At 39.5% G+C, this 19,979-nt stretch overlaps 1 protein-coding gene and 1 long non-coding RNA gene across 2 annotated transcripts; one reads left to right on the top strand and one right to left on the bottom strand.

Annotated features, from left to right (window-relative positions):
* Positions 1–375: 375 nt before the first annotated feature.
* LOC107542019 (uncharacterized) lies at positions 376–3,982 on the top strand. Its single transcript, XR_015714915.1, has 2 exons — positions 376–728; positions 3,836–3,982. It is a non-coding gene; the product is annotated as an uncharacterized LOC107542019 (long non-coding RNA).
* A 66-nt stretch (positions 3,983–4,048) lies between these two features.
* C8H2orf66 (chromosome 8 C2orf66 homolog) lies at positions 4,049–5,154 on the bottom strand. Its single transcript, XM_016219149.2, has 2 exons — positions 5,038–5,154; positions 4,049–4,239 (listed from the first exon to the last, which is right to left on the bottom strand). The coding sequence occupies exons 1-2, from the start codon at positions 5,152–5,154 to the stop codon at positions 4,060–4,062; spliced, it is 297 nt and encodes a 98-aa protein (XP_016074635.2). The 3' UTR covers positions 4,049–4,059.
* Between the last annotated feature and the right edge of the window lie 14,825 nt (positions 5,155–19,979).

The raw sequence follows: 19,979 nt of genomic DNA, 5'->3' as shown, positions 1-19,979 counted from the left end.
TCCACTGCCCTGTAGGTGATTTGTCCCCCGGTGACTCAGAGGGCATCCACATTACCTGGAGATGAGGTGGAATTGTTATGGCAGTAATGCAAATAGCACAAAGAAACGTTTTAGACTTTCAGGCCCATTTCTGAGAACCAAGTGGAAATTCTGAAGAAAGCAGAACATTGAATCTGTGTCATCAGAATAGAATTAAGGGTACAAGGGAGGAAATAACTTCATCCTTTATAGTTGTCAAGAGGAGGAGCCAGAATGGGGTGTGACCCTTCTGAGGAGACAGTTTTTCCATGGCTCTTTCACTTTTTGTAAAAGCTTGTGACAGCTTTCATTCTGGGCTGTCTTTTCGAGGAAAACATCCTTGAAAGATAGAGATACTGACTCCCTCTGGGGCAGAGGGGAAATTTGTTTTCCGATCAGTATAATAAAGATAATGTTTCTCTCTGGGGCAAAGGTTGAGCATGTTTGCTAATAGCCCCTTATAAGAGTGGGGGTTTCCTGAGTTTGGGGATCCTCAGCTGTGGCATAAACCCACTGGTGCACGGCGTACACCTGGACCCAGCTCCATGGCCCCATGATGCTCGAGAGATAAGAAGAACCAAGGTGAATGTGAAACTCATGCTGTGTGCTGCACCGTAAGTAATCAAATCCATTGCTTCAGACCCAGGAGTCTCATGTCTCTGCCAAGATCTGTGAAACTGTAGCAGGAGAGCATGTAGCTTGCAGGCAAGGTAAAACCTCACACCCTTAACCGTTTTTACCTCCCTAGATCTGGGATAGGGGACAACAGGGGTGCTTATCAAAGAGGAACAGAGTCAGTGTTCAGAGACTGTAAGGACCTATGTAGAGAAGTACCCATCAACCCCTGAGAGCCCGGATCACATGCAGAACATTTATTGCCACTGAAGGAAACACTACACTTCTGCTGTTTTCCTAGCAATGGTTCTCAGCCAAGAGCAAAATCACTTCCCCCGTGGGCTTATAGAAATATGTGTAGGGAGGTTTTGATTGTCAACATAATAGGGCAGTGGTGGGGAAACTACTAATATATAGTGTCTGGGGACAAGGTGTGATAAATCATGACACACAGTGATGACTTGACCTTCCCCAACTGCCAATAGCATCATCATTAAGAATCTCTAGTCAGTGTGGACAGTAGGCCTTTCATCAACAGCTACCTGCCAATTGTGAGGAATCTTCCAGAAGGGTACATGGCCTTCCCTGAGACTTTGCAAGCTCATAACAAAAAGTCCCCATGTGGATGCTCTTCCTTTTCAAAGGCCCTGACCTAGTAAGCATTTCCTTGTGGAGGTCTTGACACCCAGAAGCAGGGGTGGCGAGAGGAAAGGGAAAACCAGTCACTGGTACTTGGGTGGAACAGGACAGTGTGAGACACTCCCTTCAATTCCACCATTTATCTGAATAGGCTAAATTTTTATGAGGAATAGCTCATCAATAATTACTTGTATATTTTAAGTGGTGAAAAATATTCTTGACATTAACTAGAATCAGCTTCCATTACTGTGTGAACAGCAGCAGAATAGCACACATTTAATTCAATTCAACAAGTATTTATTGAACACTTACTACATGCTAGGCATTGTGCTAGGTGCTGGAGAAATGGAAATGGCTAACAAAGACCTCACAACCCTCCAGGAAAACAGACACATACATAACTAGTTACAAGAGAACATATTAAATCAGACACAGACTCTGTTGTTGCCTAAATGCTACTCATGATATTCAATATCAATCCACAAAAAAGCCACAGAAAACTAACTTGGAATGTACAGACTAGTGTTATTAGGCCACCAGCGTTTGCATCTAGTACCATGATCCTTTTGCGGCAATCTCAGAGAAGATGATGCAGCTCTCCATAAACATACAGGAGTAGTTATTCCAAACGAGGATATAAGAATCAGAATAATTCAGCCAAAGCAGGAGGGAGGGGAGAGGGTTGGTTGTCACCCACACTGGTTTCTACCCTCCCTTTTTAAAAATTGAGTTTATTGGGGTAACACTGATTCGCAAAACAATACAGGTTTCAAGTGTACAACTCAATGAAACATCATCTGCACACTGCCTCATGCGCCCATTGCCCCAAGCAAAGTTTCTTTCTGTCCCCCTTTCCCCCCACTTTCCCCACCTCCACCTACCCCCATCCCCTTTCCCCCTGGCTATCTACCCTCCCTTCTTGAGGAGTTGTGTGCGGGAGAGCCAGAGCTGAGGCAGGCTAGGATATTTGATGTAGCAGGGTGTCCACCTCTGAACATAGTGGCAGAGGACATCTCCCAGGGACCTCAGCAACTTCTAGAATCCCATGTTGCTTTGCTTTCTGTTTCAACCTAATTGTGGATATTTATCACTTATCTTTGGTATGGAACTAAGACTGGGAGGTCTTTCAACAGCATGTACTAAAAGTGCGAATGTTCTTTCCAGGAAAAGACAAATTTTAAACCCAAATCCCTAGTACATATAGTGAACTAAAGTATAAACGAGCAATATCCCTTTCAAATGAAAATATTGATTGTTAAAAATGTAATATATACATATAAGACAAGCTTAAAGGAAACATAATTTAGGTCATTTCTATTGACTTTATAGTGTTTTGTAATTTTTACAAATATATGTAGTGCTCTACATTGATATTTACAGTTATAGAGTGGGGGGAAAAAAACAAATTATGTGACTTATATGCATAAAATCATTATAAATTGACAAAAGCAGAGAGGGGGTAGTTTAGCGATGATCACGATAGAATTTTTCTAACGAGAGGTTTCCTCTGTGGTTTATGATAGCCAGATACCTGAAAGAACAAGAAGCTGTTCTAATGAGACAGAAAATGAAGACTATACAAGTAACACAAAGACTCAAAGGTCAATGTATTTCAACAAAAACTCTTTTTGTCTTTATTTTCTAATCAGAGATGTAAGGAAAGGAGCGCTTATAATTATAAAATATTCTCCAAGTCAGAAGCTTTGCTTCTTTCACTGTGTTGAAGGAGTCCCATTATATTATGATAGCGCCCACTCGTGCTTTCTCTGTGTCCTGCCCTCAAGCATGACCTCATTCCACACTCACAGGAAAGAATGCATTTGATAGTTTCTCTGATACTTTCTGTGAGTTAGAGATTAATATCTGCAATTTATAGCTGAAGGAACCAAGGCTTGCAAGCAAATTGCATGCAGTAGTGTCTTATGCTAAAGTAGGTACTGTGGTATAAATAACCATTCTGTGTTAGTTGCTGATAGCCTAGGGCCTAAGTGTGAAAAATAGTTCAGGGAATGCTTCATTAACATCTTTCTGTTTGTTCCATTTTATTTTCTCAAGTAGGGGAGTTATCAAGTGCATTTACCACATGGTAAGTTGCATCTTCTTTTTAGAACTTTTTTTTTTTTTTTAAGTCATCACATTTAAAAGGACTGATAGTCAACATCCTTTCACACGCACAGTAAAGTGCAATAGCAGTATATTTTCTCGCAGTTTCATTCTCACCTTGCATAGGAGTAGATTTTAATTATGGTTCAGTTCCCTTTATTATTCAGCTGAACAAAAAGCTAATAGATTAGAATCATAATGTATTTTCTTGGAATGCACCATACCTATTTTTTTAAATGTCAGGTACTCATTTGGTATGATTGCTAAAGTAATAAGAATAATAAAATTCAAATATTAAACACAAATACATTTCTAACTTTTTTCCTATGAGAAAAATTCAGCTTAGCTATATGACCTGGTCTGAAAAAAAAGGGTATAGGTAAAAGTGTGTGGTATTCTATTAAATGTGATAATCCTATTAAGAGTGATAATTCTATTATTTTACTATATCTCTTCCCAGAAAACTGCTTAAAAAAAATCACAACTGTCATTGCTTTTTAAAACCAGACATGAAATACCTGAACCAAATCTACATGTTACCAGTGATGAGTATCTTCTAAACTAAGCATTTATTTCTATGAGGAAATAAAATCATTTTTCAGATAAATACTTTCAAAATCTCTTTGACTGAGTTGTGTGTTTGGGAGTAAAGGGATACCTTCTACCTGCTCTCAGAAGAAATATTCAGCCTTTGAGGTCATTGGGAAAGGAGTTTTTCTGCGCTTCATAATCAGCAAACGCAGAGGCAAGAAGTTCAGGCTGCAAAGAGAGAGGGCTGGGGTTCCCATTCGCGGAGAAAGTATCTTCAAACCTTTCAAGGTCAAGACCTCTTCCCCTAAAATATGCCTGAAGAGTTCTGAAAAACTGAAGAAAATGTTCAGTTGCCATATATATATAAATTAAACATTCAAAATACTCAAAGATTAATATTCCCCCTACTCCCTCCCAATTGACTTTAGGGCTTATTTAAGAGGCAGGAGGTGGAAAACTCAGACATAGAAGTACAGGCTTTGGCTACTTCTCCCCCTCCCCCTCCACTGTTCTCCACCCTTCCTTCTTCCTGACATTTCAACCCCAAACAAGATCATTCACCATTCTTGGTGGAAATCAAGCGAGGAATATCAATTACTTAACAGCACCAGTCAGAGGGGCGTTGTAAACCATCTTTGAACCAACATCAGAGATTAAATTGAACTCCACAGTGATCAGAGCTTGGCGCCTCCTCTCCGATTGAAAATAAAAAGGCCCCAATCATCATCTTCTGAAATAGTTTTTGTTCAGACATGAACTTTTCAGCTTCCCTTGAGGAAGTGAATGTATACATAGAAGCTGTGCAAAGGGCTATTTGATTGTTTTAATCCTATATTGTTATATTTCTCATCAATGTGCATAAAAGATCACTTACAAATGCAATGTGCCCTGTGTGTATTAGATCATTTCTAAATATAAATGTTTCTCCTTACAGAAAGGAATGTATCTTGGCTAGAGGAACAATAGGATGGCAGCTACGAGGCTGGCAAAACTCTGGTCTGGTCCTGTTGGGGCATCTTCTCAGCCCTTGGCAGCCTCCTCTGCACTGTGCTCTGGCAGAGTGCAGTGCACACAGATCCAGAGAGGCACCGATCCCCCTGCAGCCCAGCACGTCCCAGTGTGTGTTCTTACCAGGTCTCGATTTCTGGGGTTGCTGAGTGGCTTCCATTTCTCCCTGTTTCTCAGTGTGGCTCCATGGATAGGCCCGAGTAGCACCAGGGCAACACACAGCAGCAGTGCTTTGGGCATGGTGGAACGCAGCTGAGGGAAGGGTAGGGTGAGGGAAAGAGCCACGGTCACAGCTGAGAGAGAGACAGAGACAGAGACAGAGACAGAGACAGAGACAGAGACAGAGACAGAGAGAGGGAAAGAGGGAGAGAGGGAGGGAGAGAGAGGGAAAGGAGACTAAAGAAAGAAACATTTTTAAAGGGCGATAAAAAAGAAACAGTATCTTGGTTCACCACAATTTGGTTCCCCTCTTTTTCCCCACATTCATTTGCAAATACGACCTCCAAAACCCAGGTGATTAGCTTAAAGGAGTCCACGATAATGGAACATTATATGGTAATAAGCAAAGTGATCATGAATACAACTGACCAAGTCTGAGTATATCGTTTTATCTTTGAAAAAAGTGCACTTTGTTATCTCCAAAAAAGTGAAATTCTTAAGCAATCAAACAAAAGAGCACCCCAAACCAATCTTAAAAAAACCCGAAACTGAGAAATGCACTTTACACAGGCATCCGATACAGACTCACACCACCCCAAGATTGTTGCTCACCGCTAGGTGTGAAATGGACCGAGACACACAGCAAGGGCTAATAAATCTTACCCGGAGTTTGACTCAGGCTGGCCCCGGCTGGTTACCCTGCCTGCGGTCCACAAGGGGACGCATAGCTACTTATAACCAGTGAATTGGCTGCAGGTGGGAGTCATTGACGTGAGCAAGGGGAGTTCAAACATAATGATTCCATTTTCATCCACAGCACAAATACCCCTGAGAATCACATCTTCAAACTTCTTCAGGGACAATTTGTCTTATAAATATAGCAACCGTGGCCATGTTATGTGGATTTTATGAAACACACAAGGCACTTCCAAATAGCAAAATGGCTTTCTCCTGTTTTACTTTAAGAGAGGGTGTATTTAGACAGAGCAGCTGGGAATACGATGATGATTATCCCACCTAATGGCATGCTCTTTTGGAGATACCAGCTTTTGAAATTAACAGCATTTTTTGGAACAGAAAATTCTATTGCAAGGGACAAAATTGCTCTTTATGACCTACACCTTATATTTCTTCTGAGAATCTCAAGAATCTTTATGAGTTTTAAATAATGGCATGGTTTTTCATAATACCACCTCAAAATAGGGCTACAAAATGCCACGTGTTTTGTGAGAAAAAAGAAAAATTACTATATCTCTTGCTGAATAAATATAATCATTGAAAATGATAGGGTTGAGAAACTGGACTTGCTGAATCGTGAAGTTGCTTTGGTTCCCATACTTCAGAACAATCCTGGACAAGCTCTTTGCTGAGAGGGCTAGTAATCTGAATTCCTGGCTGCGGTTTCAGCCTTCTCATATTGACCTTGGGCAAGTCACTATGACCTTCATTTGTTCATTTCTTTGTTCATTCCTTCCATAAATTTTCATTGAGCACTGACCATGTGCCAGGCACTGCACAAAGCTTTGAGGATAAAATGATAAGAATATAAACATAGGTACCACCCTCATTGAACTAGCATGTTAATGGGCAGGACAAACAATGAGATCATTACGTAACAAATGTACAAATACAAATGATGATAATTTCTCCGAAGAGAAACTGGGTGCTATGAGAATGTGGAATGCAGGGATTTGGTTCAGTCTCAAGGGTCAGGAACGGCGCTGCGAAGTGACCTTCCATCTGGTCCTAGGAGTTACCTAGGCAACCTAGAGTGGGCAGAGGGAGAGTGTCAAACAAGGTGACCAGCTGTGCTAGACCCTGTGGCCGAAAGGAGCATGGCACATTAAAGCAATTGAAAGTAAGTGGCTCTGTTGGTTGGAGGGCCCTCCTGTACACCAAAAGGTGGCGGTTCTATTCCCGGAAAGTAAGTTAGTACGTGAGGAGCAGAGGGCGCGAGGTGAGGCCTGGTTCAAGACAGGGCAGGAGAGGTGGTCAGAGTATGATCTTGTTGCTGCAGGCAGTGGTGAGTCACTGAAAGGTTTTCAGCACCCCAGCAGCTTGAGCAGACTTGCATTTTAAAAAGGTTATTCTGGTTGCAGTGGGGAAGACAGATTGAGGTAGAGAAGAGGGGTGAGGGAGGCCAGTAGGTGGCTACAAAGCAGAACGAGATAAGTTGGATTAATACGGTGGCACATATGCAGAGATGTGGGTGCGTGTGAGAGATAAACAGAAGGTATTGGTAAGGTGCTGGATACTGTAAGAGGCAGAGCTGAGAGGAAGAGAGTTTCAAATACAATCCCTAAGTCTCAGGATTACGCAGCTGAGTGAACTAGAACACCATTCACTGAGGTATCAAATGCTGGCACGGACAGATGAAGGTCATGAGTTCCGCTGGGGACATGTTGCATTTGAGGAGCCAAGTGGGGACTGAGATACACAATTGGATACACAGGTCTGGAGCTCAGAGGGGAGGTCTGGGAAGGAAATGTAAATGGGGGGGAGGGGTTGCTGGCATATACAGGGGTACAATTATTTCAGTAAAGATTAGAAAATGTGGCCTAGGGCTTGAGCTTTGAGAAGTTTTAACATGTAACAGTCATATACAGGAATCTATACAAAAGAGACCCTGGAGGCAGGGGCCAAAGCAGGAGAGTATGAAAGCAAGAGAAGAAAGTGTTTCAAGAAGGGACAGACTGAGTAAAATGAGGACTGAAGAGGACCCATGGAGCATTAGACTGTTGCGGTAGATGGAAACGAAGGTCGGGTTAGAAGTGAGTGGATGGACAAGAGAGAGAGACAGCAAGTATATTAAGCTCCTGAGACGTTCCGCCATGGAGAGACGGACGGGAGAGAGAGAAGGCAGTAACGGGGGGAAATGAAGCCAAGGGAGGGTGCTGTCTTCATTGTTTTTAATGTGAGAGACTTGAGTTGGTTTCATGTCAGTGATTGAGTGAATGAATATCCTGACATTTCTTTACAGCAACTCTCCCTAAAACTCCAGGACTTTGAAGTTAAAACACCTAATAATATTGAAATATTAAGTTATTAATGAGCTTATAGCAAAGTCACACCCAGTGCCGAGTTGAGCCCAACATATAGCCTTTTTGAACGGGAAAGATGGAATAAATTAGAAGAGAGTTTCATGGGCATTTTTCTATGAATAACTCCTAACTTTAATTCCATTTGTATAAAAATGCAGCTCATTTGTTCTTTTAAGAGTTCCCCATTTAAGAAATGTTTAATTTCTCAAAGAAGCAATGGACTAAAGGTAACATAGACATATTATCACCTTGTTCACTAAGACTGGAGTTTCCCCGATTGTTAAAATAAATTACATATTTAAATGAAACAATTGCTTTTAATTCATTTAATTGTTTCTGAGACATAAGTCTCTGTTTTAAAGAGCAGAATGTATTGATAAAGCTGATGATATTTCTTCAGAATGTATCAACACAGCATTAAGCGGATATTTTTGCAATTATTTGGTTAAGTACAATCAAAAGAGAGGGGAAAAATGCCCAGGATAGTTCAGGTCCCCAAACCATTAATTTGGTCTAAATTATCCCCTTTGGCCTCTTCATTAAATAGACCATTAGCAAAAGTAGCAGTTGGGGTATTTTGGGCCAAAAGACTCTTCCAAACTCAGAGGCATCTGAATGAAGGTCTTTGCTGGCATTTCTCAATTAGAAATTGAAAAGAGAGTACCCAGCACAGGCTACAACATAAAAGAAATCCAATACTGTGTTGATTGAATTACAAATTAATTAGGTTATAAATCCAAACATAACGGTAAAGGTGAGGAAAGGATGCTACAAGAAAAGGATACTGTGAGAGGCAGAGAGAAAAGTTTAAAATTTTCGCTGTTGGACTATATAACCTTTTCAAAGCTTTCTCTAGTAGGGGGGAAAAAAAAGAGTTAATAAAGCCATTTAGTTATATAATAAACAGGGACAGAAATTTAATCTCCTTTTTCTTCCCTCGGATCTGAGTAAGGGAAAGGGAATGTTGTGTAGAAACTGCTCCTCAGTAATGATGGGAACTTCCGAGACAATGGAAGGCCGCACATCTAGATGGTTAATGGAGTAAAAGCCAGACAGCTTTCTGCTCGTAGCAATCCTAACTGCTTTTTGTGGCAGTGGCATATTTCAGGTGGAAAGCAGACTAAAGAGAAGAGGGGAGAAGATAAGCCTTTTGCCATGCACAGAACAAGAAGCAAAGAGCTGTAGGTCAGGGGACCACAGTGACTACAATAAAGAAGAAACTGTCACCTCATATCGTGGGGCCACCTAAAGCTTCCAGATTCTACGAGACCCAAGGACATGAGAAGAGGCCCAGAAGCCACTGAAGTTAGATCTCTCCTCCTGTCCCAATTCAGATAGGGGCTCAGAGTCAGGCAAAGTTGGTTTAAAAAAACAACATGACAACAATAGTTGATGAAGGCCTGGGGAGGGGGTGGGAGCAGGGTAGAGGGGTCAATGTGGATAAAAAGGAGACATCTCTAATACTTTCAGCAATAAAGATAAATATATATATAAGACATGACACACTCAAACACCTCCACATTATGGTCGAACCTTGGTCCCTGCAGGCAGTGTCAATACAGTGTTAGTAATCTGGTTGTATAGAGTTGACCCTTAGAATTCTCTAGTCATTTTACTATGGAGAAATCTGTTTTATTCTTTGCTATCCTCTGTTTTGTTTTAACTATGTTAAAGGGGTATATTAAAGAGGAAAAGAGATCTTCTGTTTAAAACATGTTATAGCTGTTTTACCTTGTAGGACCAGAGTGTGAGCCAATTCTAGAAGCCTGGGCCTGTTAGGGAAGGACGAGGGCTGGGTGGGCAGGCATCCTTCAGGGAGAGCCTTTGCTCTCAAGCCCAGCCTGGCCTCTGCTTTTATCAGGTCTTCCTTATCATTGGCTAGGATCTGGGCAACAGCTACCCGGTCTCCCATGGCCCCTCCTCTGGTCCATCTTCCTCCCTGCTACCAGCCTTCCCCAAAGCCAAATGCCATGATTTGGGCTAGTCAGAGAGGGGCAGCCAGCATATATCTTTCAATCCTGCCCTAAGTTCAAGCTATTTCTCCTGCAACTAAGATGGAGTAGAGGCAACAACCGGTAAAAATTATGCTAATCATACTTGATCTGAAGCCAGCTCTGAGAAACAGAGCAAGAAAATGGACATCCAGACTCACACAGTGACAGATATAAACCAAACTCTTTGAACCTGGATCCAAGGACCAGGTTCCTAACCCAGTGTCATCTCAGGCCATGTTGGTATCTCCAAAGTCATAGTAAAGGAGTAAAGTGTTATTCCTAAAATGTAACAGGCTAAATTATTTCTTAGGGCTTTGCAAACAGCTTTTCAGCAGGCACCCTGCTTTTACTGTAGCAGAGAGCCCGAGGTGGTCTGCAATACCTTTCGCTTTGCAACTGACCCTGGAGCAGAGACAGGAGAAAAACAAGGCCATGCTGGTGAGGAAAAGCTTACTGGCAACATCATCTCCGCTTCTAGTGACTTCTTGATGTCCACAAGGTAATGTCTAAACTCTTGAACACAGTGTGAAGGAAGGTCCCCAATGTAACTCATAGGACCCAATCCTACCATGGCAGCCATCTGACCTCGTCCGGGAACACCACTCACCCTCAGACCGCGGTGCCTCTGAGCTGGCTTCTACCTGGGATGCCTTCTCTAACCCTGTGTGCCCCCAGAACTACTTCTCCCTGTTCTTCCAGACTCACCTCAAATGTCACTTCTGAGAAAAAGGAACTACTTAGTCACTGCAACAGCTCCTACCTTGTTGAATTAGGATGGCTACGTTTGCTTCCACATGTCCCACTGTCACAAGATGAACTCCTTGAAGTAGGCAAGGAGCAGACTTTTTATCATTGATTCTTCCAAGTTGGCATCCTGCCTGGTGTAGAGTAAGCAAGCACAGCACACACGTTTATGGAATTAATCGTTCTTTAGGTGAAATTTTAGCTTAGGTTCTTACCCTGTTCTTTTGAAATGTGAGCCTTGTTGCATTTCTATTTGGCACACAAACCAACGGAGATTGGGGGGAGGGAGAGTTTGGCCCTTTTATGATCACATACACCGCTCTATTCGAGGCCACAAGCCAAAGAAAGTGGGCAGCCATCAGGAGCCGGAAGAGAAAAGGAACGGACTCTTTCCTAGAGTCTCCAGAGGGCGTGCAGCCCTGTCCATATCTTGATTTTGGCTCCGTGATACTGATTTCAGACTTCTGACCTCCAGAACTGTGAGATAATAAGTTCCTGTTGTTTTAAGGCACTAATTTGGTGGTAATTTGTTACCTTAGCCACAGGAATGTCAAGGTGTCAGGCCAGTCGTGAAGGAAGAAGACCCCTAACTCACCACAGTGGCTTTAGCTTCTACCGAATACGCTGCACTGCGGACAGATCCAGAAGCTGGCTCTACATTCCTTGTTCCCTTTTGAGAAAGATGAAGCTTCCTCTGTCATTCAGTTCACAATACCAAATGGATTTGGGTTGAAAGTCTATTATAAACCTGAGGATTTATGTGAGTTGAACAATACTTTAAAATGTCTTTTTGATAATATAAATGGCATTTTATAAAAAATATTTTACAATTGTTCAATGCTTGTATAGAGAAAATATTTTTTTGCATATTGATCTTGTAGTCTGTGACCGTGCTATATTCAATCACTAGTCCTATTGATTTGTACATTCCCGAGAACTTTTTTATGTTGCTGGATTTGATTTGCTAGTATTTTGTGAAATACTTTCACATCTATGTCCACAAGGGATATTGGTCAGTTAACTTTCTGTTTTTGTAATTTCTTTGTCATGCCTTGGTATCAGGTTATGCCTGCCTCATGAAATGACTTGGGAAGTAGTTCTTCCCCTTTTATTTCCTGAAAAAGTTGCATATTGGTGTCACCCATTGTTCCATACAATTAAAAATTCAAAAGAATTCAAGACTGAAATAATCTGGGCCTGGACTTTTCTTTGTGGAAAATTTTTATATTTTTAGCCAGGTTTATTAATATGTAACATGTATATCCTTTTTTAGTGAACAGTTCTCATAAATTTCAATAAATGTATATAGTTACGTAGCCACCATCACAATCAAGATTTAGAATATTTCTATCACCCCCCAAATTCCCTCAAGCCCCGCCCTGGAATCAACCCTCCTGTAACCACTCATCTATTTTCTCTATCTACAGTTTTCCCCTTTTTTTATGTAAGTGGAATCTGTTATATAAGCATGGCATCTTTCACTTAGCATAATGCATTTGAGGTTCATCAATATTATTTCATGTATCAGCTGTTCACTCCTTTTTTTTTCCTGCCAAGTTATATCCCATTTTATGGATGTGCCACAATTTTTCTAACCATGCACCATTTGACAGGCACTTGGGTTGCTTCCAGTCTGGAAAAATTGTTAAAAGTTGCTGTAAATATCCACATACATAGGTTTTCATTTCTTTTAAGTAAACATATAGGAGTGATATTGCTAGTTCATATGGTAAACATATTTTAACTTCATAAGAAATTGCTAAACTCTTTTACAGTGACATACTATTTTGCAGTCCCACCAGCAATTTATGAGAATTCTAGTTGTTTCAAAATTTCACCAGCACTTGGTATTGCCAGTCCTTGAAAATTTTTATTTTAGGCGTTGTGGTTATAAAATGCATTTTTCTAATGACTATGTTGAGCATCTTTTCATGTGCTTATTTTGCCATCCATGTATCTTCTCTGGTGAAGTGTCTGTTTAAATATTTTGCCCATTTTATATTGGATTGTTTTTCTTGTTAAGTTTTGAGAGTTTTTATTTTAGATACAATTTCTTTATCGATGTGTGTTTGGTTTTCTCATGCTTGTGAACCGTCTTTTCATTTTCTTAACACTGTTTTTGGAAGAACAGAAATCTGTATTTTTGTTGAAGTCTAATCTATCATTTTTTATGATTTTGGCTTTTATAATTTTTTAACTTATTGATTTGAGAGGGAAAGAGGGAGAGAAAGAAACATTGATTTGTTGTTCCACTTATTTATGCATTCATTGACTGATTCTTTTTATATATATATATATCTTTATTGATTTCAGAGAGAGGGCAGCAGAGGGAGAGATAGATGGAAACACCAATGATGAGAGAATCATTGGGGATGGAGCCCGCAACCTGGGCATGTGCCCTAACTGGGAATCGAACCTTGATCTCCTGGATCCTAGGCTGATGCTCAACCGCTGAGCCACGCCCGGCTGGGCGCATTGACTGATTCTTGTACATGCCCTGACCAGGGATTAAACCCACAACCTTGGCATATTGGGACAATGCTCTGACCAACTGAGGTACCCGGCCAGGACCCTATTTCATGCGAACGAATCCTGACTGAATCAGCCTATGTGGGGAGGAGATGAGTGTCTTGGAAAAATGGTAGGAGCTGTGGCCGATGTGGCACAGTGGTTAGAGGGCCGACCCACACACCAAAGGGTCTCAGGTTTGATTCTCGATCAAGGGTATGCACCTGGGTTGCAGGTTTGATCCCGGGCCCCGGTTGGTCGGGGTGTGTGCGGCAGGAGGCAACCAATCAATGTGTCTTTCTCATATAGATGTTGATGTCTCCCTCTTTCTCCCCCTTCCCATCCCTCCCTTCCACTCTCTCTAAAAAATGAATGGAAAAAATATTTTCGGGTGAGAATTAACAATCAATCAATAAATAAATAAATCCTATAGCAAACATTTAAAAAAGAAAGGAAAATGGTAGGAGAGAAGGTGGGAAATGTAGATTGGTTAAACTATCAAGAAGTTTCAAGTGTCTATATCCTATAGAACATGGGGGAAGACTGGGAATGTAACATGCAAGATGGAAGGGAAGTGGCTGAGACAAGGAGAGGAACCTCATTTTTGAAGTTGCTGTAAAACTTGGAATACTAGTAATAATGGTCAACCCTAGGGCGGGAACCAGAAAGGAGCGAGCCAGTGTAACGGTGACCTTCAAGTGCTGGCTTCTTGAGGGCTTAGAGAAAGGGGAAATCTGTAATACTTTCAACAGTAAAGATCTTTAAAAAAAAATTTTTTTTAAAGAAATTATCCAAACGAATGGATTTTCAATTTGTGTAATTGAGAGGCTTTAATAGAAATTTGGAAACTAAAAAGAGTTGCTACTTAGGTAAAAGTAAATCTCAGCAGTGAGTTGAAACTAAGTTTGCCTAGTTTGGAGAAAACTAGACATTGGTGAGTTAAGAAGGAAGTACCCATCATTTCTCGAGCACCTACTGTGTGTCGGGTGCATTTGGTTCATTCTCTCACTTACTGCTCGCCCCAGGTTTGTAAACAATGCTCCTGGCCACAAACTGTGGATGAAGGTACAGTCTCAGGGAGGCTAAGTGTATTGCTAATGACTCGGAGACACTCAGACATGGAACTGAGGGAGCAAGTCTGTCTGATTTGGGAAATCATCCATCAAGAACACAGCACTGAAATGACAGAGTCAGATAAAATCTCGAAGGGAAAGTACAGAAAGTGAAAAGGGCAGGCTGTGGGCAGATCATTAGAAACAATGTTTTTTCAAAGCCAGAGGAACATGGTCAGGAAAGATTTTGACACAAAGAACATGAACTAATACTGATGATCACATACCTATTACAGGTCTTTAGTGGAAGAGCTCTATTTCTTAGACAATCTGGTTCTGAATTCTACTAGAGGCAAATTGCTCGATTTCTCTGAGACTACTTCCTTTCTTGCAATGTGGAGATAATCATCTTTCCTCTAAGGGTTTTTATGGAGAATGAAATGAGAAGCTAGATGTGAACATGTCTGGTACAGTAGGTACTCAACAAATGTCTGCTTAAAGTACAGGTGACAAGGCAGCGAGTACACACCCCGCAGCGTGGCCTGGAATGTTACTCTAGAAATTGCTGTATTATACTTTTTAGTTTTCCTGTGACTTGTTTCTTTTCCTCCAAAGTTGAATTAAAGCATGTATTTCTGATTAAGGATTCCAGTTAGTTGCATTTTGGCACCCCAAAATCTTATTCCATCATAGCCTCACTGGAACAACAGACTTCTTTTAAAAAAGTTAATTTAAAACTGTGAGATATTGCAACAAGATGGAGACTAAAATGGAGATTCAGGAAACCCATTCTCCACTCTCTCCCTTGTAGTTATGGTACCTAAGATCTTGGGGAGTAATGAAAATCAAGACAGGCTATTAGCTGGCAGCACGTAAGAAATTCGGACTGTATTCATCATATCCTCCACATCATGGGAGTCAGGAAAGGTCCCAGATCCAGCCTAACATGGAAAGAGGCCTGTCCACCATATCCAACTAGTCGCCAAGCCCCGAAGTCTAGAGCTTTAAGGTCAGCCTTACATTGACTCACTTTTTCTGGGTCCCACCCTAGTTCAGATCATTACCAGCATCCCAAACTTTATAGCAGCTTCAGAAATGATCTCCTTCTCCTTGTCTCACCCAATTCCCTTCTATCCCATTATTTTCCCATCAATCTTCTTTTTAAAAAACAAGCATTTTACAAGCTTCAGTATTAGAACTCCGCAACGCTGGCTCCACCAGCTTCATTCCTGCATACCCTACCCAAGAGACCACAACGGAAGGATTCTAAGTCATGAGTTAAGCTGCCCTACTCAATTCATTTGGTCATTAAATGTTTCTAACAGTAATGCCAGGAGTGAGTCATTTCTGTATTCCACAAAGATTATCAGGGAAACAATGCTTCTTGAGTATTTTCATGTTTCTGCATGGTTTGGCTTCTTCCGCAAGGGCAATTGCCATGCTGTCTCCTTTTCCCAGGAAGGCTTACTCTTCAGTGCTCATCTTCCCCCTTGCCTCCTGTTTGGTGGAGTCATGTTTACCTTCCAAAGGATCAGAAAACATTTGGGAGCAAAGGTTGTCTTCCTCTCTCAGGAGTGGAGTAAGGCAGAGTGTAGCTTATGTAAACTCCCAGGTTCATAGTTTCTGTGCTACTCTCCTGCAGTGCAAAACAAAAATGGAACTACCACTTGACCCAGTGATCCCACTTCTATGAATATATCTTAAGAAGCCTGAAACACCTATCAGAAGGATATATGCACCCCTATGTTCATAGCAGCATTATTTACGATAGCTAAGATCTGGAAACAGTCCAAGTGCCCACCAGTAAATGAGTGGATAAAAAAAGATGTGGTACATTTATACAGCTATAAAAAAGGATTTCTTACCCTTTGGAACAGCACGGATGGACTCAGAATATTATGCTGAGTGAAATAAGCCAGCAAGACAAATATCACATGATCTCACCTGTAAGTGGAATCTAATGAATATAATAAACTGATGAACAAAATAGGTCCAGAAGCATGGAGGCATGGAACAGACTGAGATATCTCAGAGGGGAGGGTAGCAGGGGGAGATGGGATGAGATTAACCAAAAAACATACATGCATAGCCCATGTAGAGAGACAACAGTGTGGTGAAGGCCCGGGGTGGGGCAGGGGCTGGGAGGAGGAGGGGAAGGGGGAAAATTGGCGGACATCTGAAATACTATCAACGATAAAATAAAGTAAAATATATAAAAAAAGAAGCCATGTCTAAGGATTTTTTCCTGAGATGGTATTATGGAGAGTGAACTGGTAAGCAATCTCTGTACCACATGTTCTTATTCGCCAACTTTATTGTTGAACATCCAGAACACCAGAAATGACAGACTGAAAAGAAAGCACCAAAAATTGCTACACATTAATACCTGAGCAGAGACCAAAGGCAAATATTCATCTATTAAACCCTACACCATAATGTTGAAACACAGATTAAAAACATTCACAACACTACAGAATACAATAAATTGCATTTTGTGAATTACAGCCAGTTAGTGTAATGATGTTAATTATATACCGTACCAAAAATACACAGAAAGTTACACGTAAGTGTATTTAGCACACCATACATTGTACAAAGCACTGGAAAAGGTCATGCATGTTTAAATGGGAAGATCTGCAAAGTGATAATATTTTTCAGTATACGCTACAGGACAAACTCCTTTGTACTTAAGTATTGTTGCTATGCACTGCATTTTCTGGGTGAGAACAAAATGATCAACTTGCAAACAAATGATTACTGAGTCTGTCTCAGCATAACACAGTGAGTCCTCCATAAACTTTTACCTATAAAAACTAACACAGGTTGACAGCCATGTATTTTATTACATACACTTTGCCCAAACTATTTCCAACTCAACTGGACCATGGTTTAAGGAAAGACGTGTTTTCTTTCTACAAACTTTTAGAGAAACTAATATTTATGTCTTTGGGGGGGGGGGGGGGGAGTAGTGGACATAAAATGGGAAGAAAGAAATATGTTGAGTTTATGTTCGAAATTGAAATTGAAAAATAAAGAACAAATTCTGAGAGTGTGAGCATCTTTTAGCAGAGATCATGAATGCCCTATGTATGAATGAAATAATTTGTTTTAATAGAACTTATATCCATTATTTTAAATAAGCACTATAAAAAGGTAAATCTTTACATTAAAAATACAAAAAACCAAAACACAAAACTGGAGTCAGTTCTCTCAATATCTTTAAAATAATTAGGAAGAAAAAGAAAAACAGGAAAGAGGAAAATATTTAAAATTATACTACATGAATCTCAGGTTACTTTAATTACTGAAAAATCATTATTGGGTAAAACTACTTTATACATAAATACAAACCTCAATAATCTGAGGAAAAATAAGTACAGGTCTTAGGGAAGAATCTATCTTTGACAGAGCATTTATTTAAAAAGACAAAAAATTACATTTAAGATTAAGATTAATCTTTCCATGTGTGATAAGTTCAGAACAGAAGTTCCACCACTATCTCCTAAAAAGTTATTTTCATAAACTTTCACCAAACATAAATTTCTATGTCTATAAAGTGTAAGTCAATTTTAAACCGAAATGAGAACTCTGGAAATTAAGAGCAGCCTCTAGAGCAAAAGTTCTGAAATACTAAGGGAAATACTGGTCAACTTTTATTTTAAATTGTTACTTCACCAACCTCAAAGAAAAGGAGTTGGGCCAATTTGAGAAGACCATCAACACTAAAATATACAGTTATAAAGTTGCAGGGCATTCCTTCATTATTTTAAGGCACCATCTGTCTTATCCCAAAAGAATGAAAGTTCAAGGTCACAGTGATCATAAGCATTCAATTTTGGTCTGGTTTCTCATGAGTACGTTGCTACATTTAGTTAGTCCTAAATTTAAGAAACCATAATACAACCACTTTAAAATAATACATTTAAGTCATTTTTGTATTTTGAAAAATGTAAACAAACAATACTACTTCCTAATTTATATACACTAAAAATTGGAGTTTCCCCCTTCCCCAGTGGAGGAAAAGGTTACTTCTATCAACATTCTGACAAATACACATTTGATGATGTAGAAAGCATGGTCGTGTTAAATATAGGCATCTCCTACTTAGGATAAAACTATTCAACACAAAGGACAAACTCATTCCAAAAAGCAATGTTTGCTTAATTTTTAGGTCTTGTACGTCATCTTTTTACTACTACCCACAGTCGCCATCAGATTATTAGATAATTCTCAGCTGCCTCTTTACTACCAAGGCTTCTTATGCAAACTGCAGCAACATTATGAGGCAGAGAAACAGTAAGTGACATTAAATTAAGGAAAATACTGTAATATGAGGGACAAAAATTCTCTTTGAGAATTTGTATAGGGGAAAAATTAAAGAATTTTAACTAGATAAATGTAACAGCTTTTGAGTCTATCACATTTCTACTTTTCTCACAAGAGTACAACACCGTACCAGTGTTAGCACTTTAGCATTAACAGCTTGGTTTTTAATATTTTCCTTTAAGATATGCATTATAAAATATTTCATTGTACTATGCTAGGGTCTAGTGGGTACTTTTCTCCTGTGAAACATGTGACTGTAACAAAGGGAGTGAGTGGAAATACAAAGAAAACAAACTCTGTAAACTTTCATTACATAAATGAGAGACACCTGTACTAAAAATGATCTGTGCAACAAAATTTAAAGTTTTACATCACAGAATGAATGTAAAGAGAGACTACTTCAATTGATTACTTCAATTAATTACTGAAAGATCATTATTGGGTAAACTAATTTTTACCCCCCAATATCAGAGAACATTATTCCAGAAATCAGATGAAATAGAATGCAACTATATATATTTTCAAAAACAAATTTGCATATGAATATAAGTGTTGAGGATTTACATATTTAATATAAGTCCTAAATGAAAAATACAGAAAAGATTATTTTTATTTTAATCCCAATATGCTAAGAAAAGTTCATTGGCACAAATATCTGGAGGTATTTTACATTTTCATTTGCTTTGGTGGCAAAGTGTATTTTGCTAACCATATGAATACAGTTATATTTTCCAATGTAGAGGTTTATGCTAAAAAAAATTCAAAGGTGTCCTCTTTTTCCCTAAAAAAGGGATGTAAAAAGTCCAATATGAAACAAAACAAGTGAAACATGAAATACAAAATATGCCTATCATTTAGGCTTTTGACCAGTTAATATTTCTATGCTTTGTCTATAAATCAATGTTACTACTATACAAATACTAAAAACCAAGATAACATTAAAAAAATAGCATATGAACTTTACAAAAAAGGCTACTTTTAGACTTCCTAAACTAAGATTAGGATTCAAATATGCAAACAAATTTACACTTAACTAATCAAAATACATCAACAGTTTTTCTCATAAAGTGTTCGAATCAGTACAGAATCAGTTCAGAATAATTCTGACTCATATAAGTTAAGTACTATACAAAGTCATCAGAAATTAACTGGTTACTTGGTATTTTGAAACAGCCATTTTTGGAAGCAAAACATGCCGAACACTTTTAGTAAGTACTGTACTTAATTTAAAAATTTTCGGT

The sequence above is a fragment of the Miniopterus natalensis genome, chromosome 8, assembly GCF_054644295.1.
Source record: "Miniopterus natalensis isolate mMinNat1 chromosome 8, mMinNat1.hap1, whole genome shotgun sequence".
Lineage (NCBI taxonomy): Eukaryota > Metazoa > Chordata > Mammalia > Chiroptera > Miniopteridae > Miniopterus > Miniopterus natalensis.
The sequence above is the reverse complement of the archived record's forward strand: the minus strand, read 5'-3'. Positions and strand labels throughout refer to the sequence as shown.

What these genes read in the sequence shown, in the direction of transcription:
- C8H2orf66 (XM_016219149.2), bottom strand. Translation starts at nt 5,154, where the DNA reads ATGCCCAAAGCACTGCTGCTGTGTGTTGCCCTGGTGCTACTCGGGCCT. An exon ending in ACCCCAGAAATCGAGACCTG is followed by an intron (nt 4,240 to 5,037) that starts GTAAGAACACAC and finishes CATTTTCTTCAG; the next exon opens with TTTTTCAGAACTCTTCAGGC.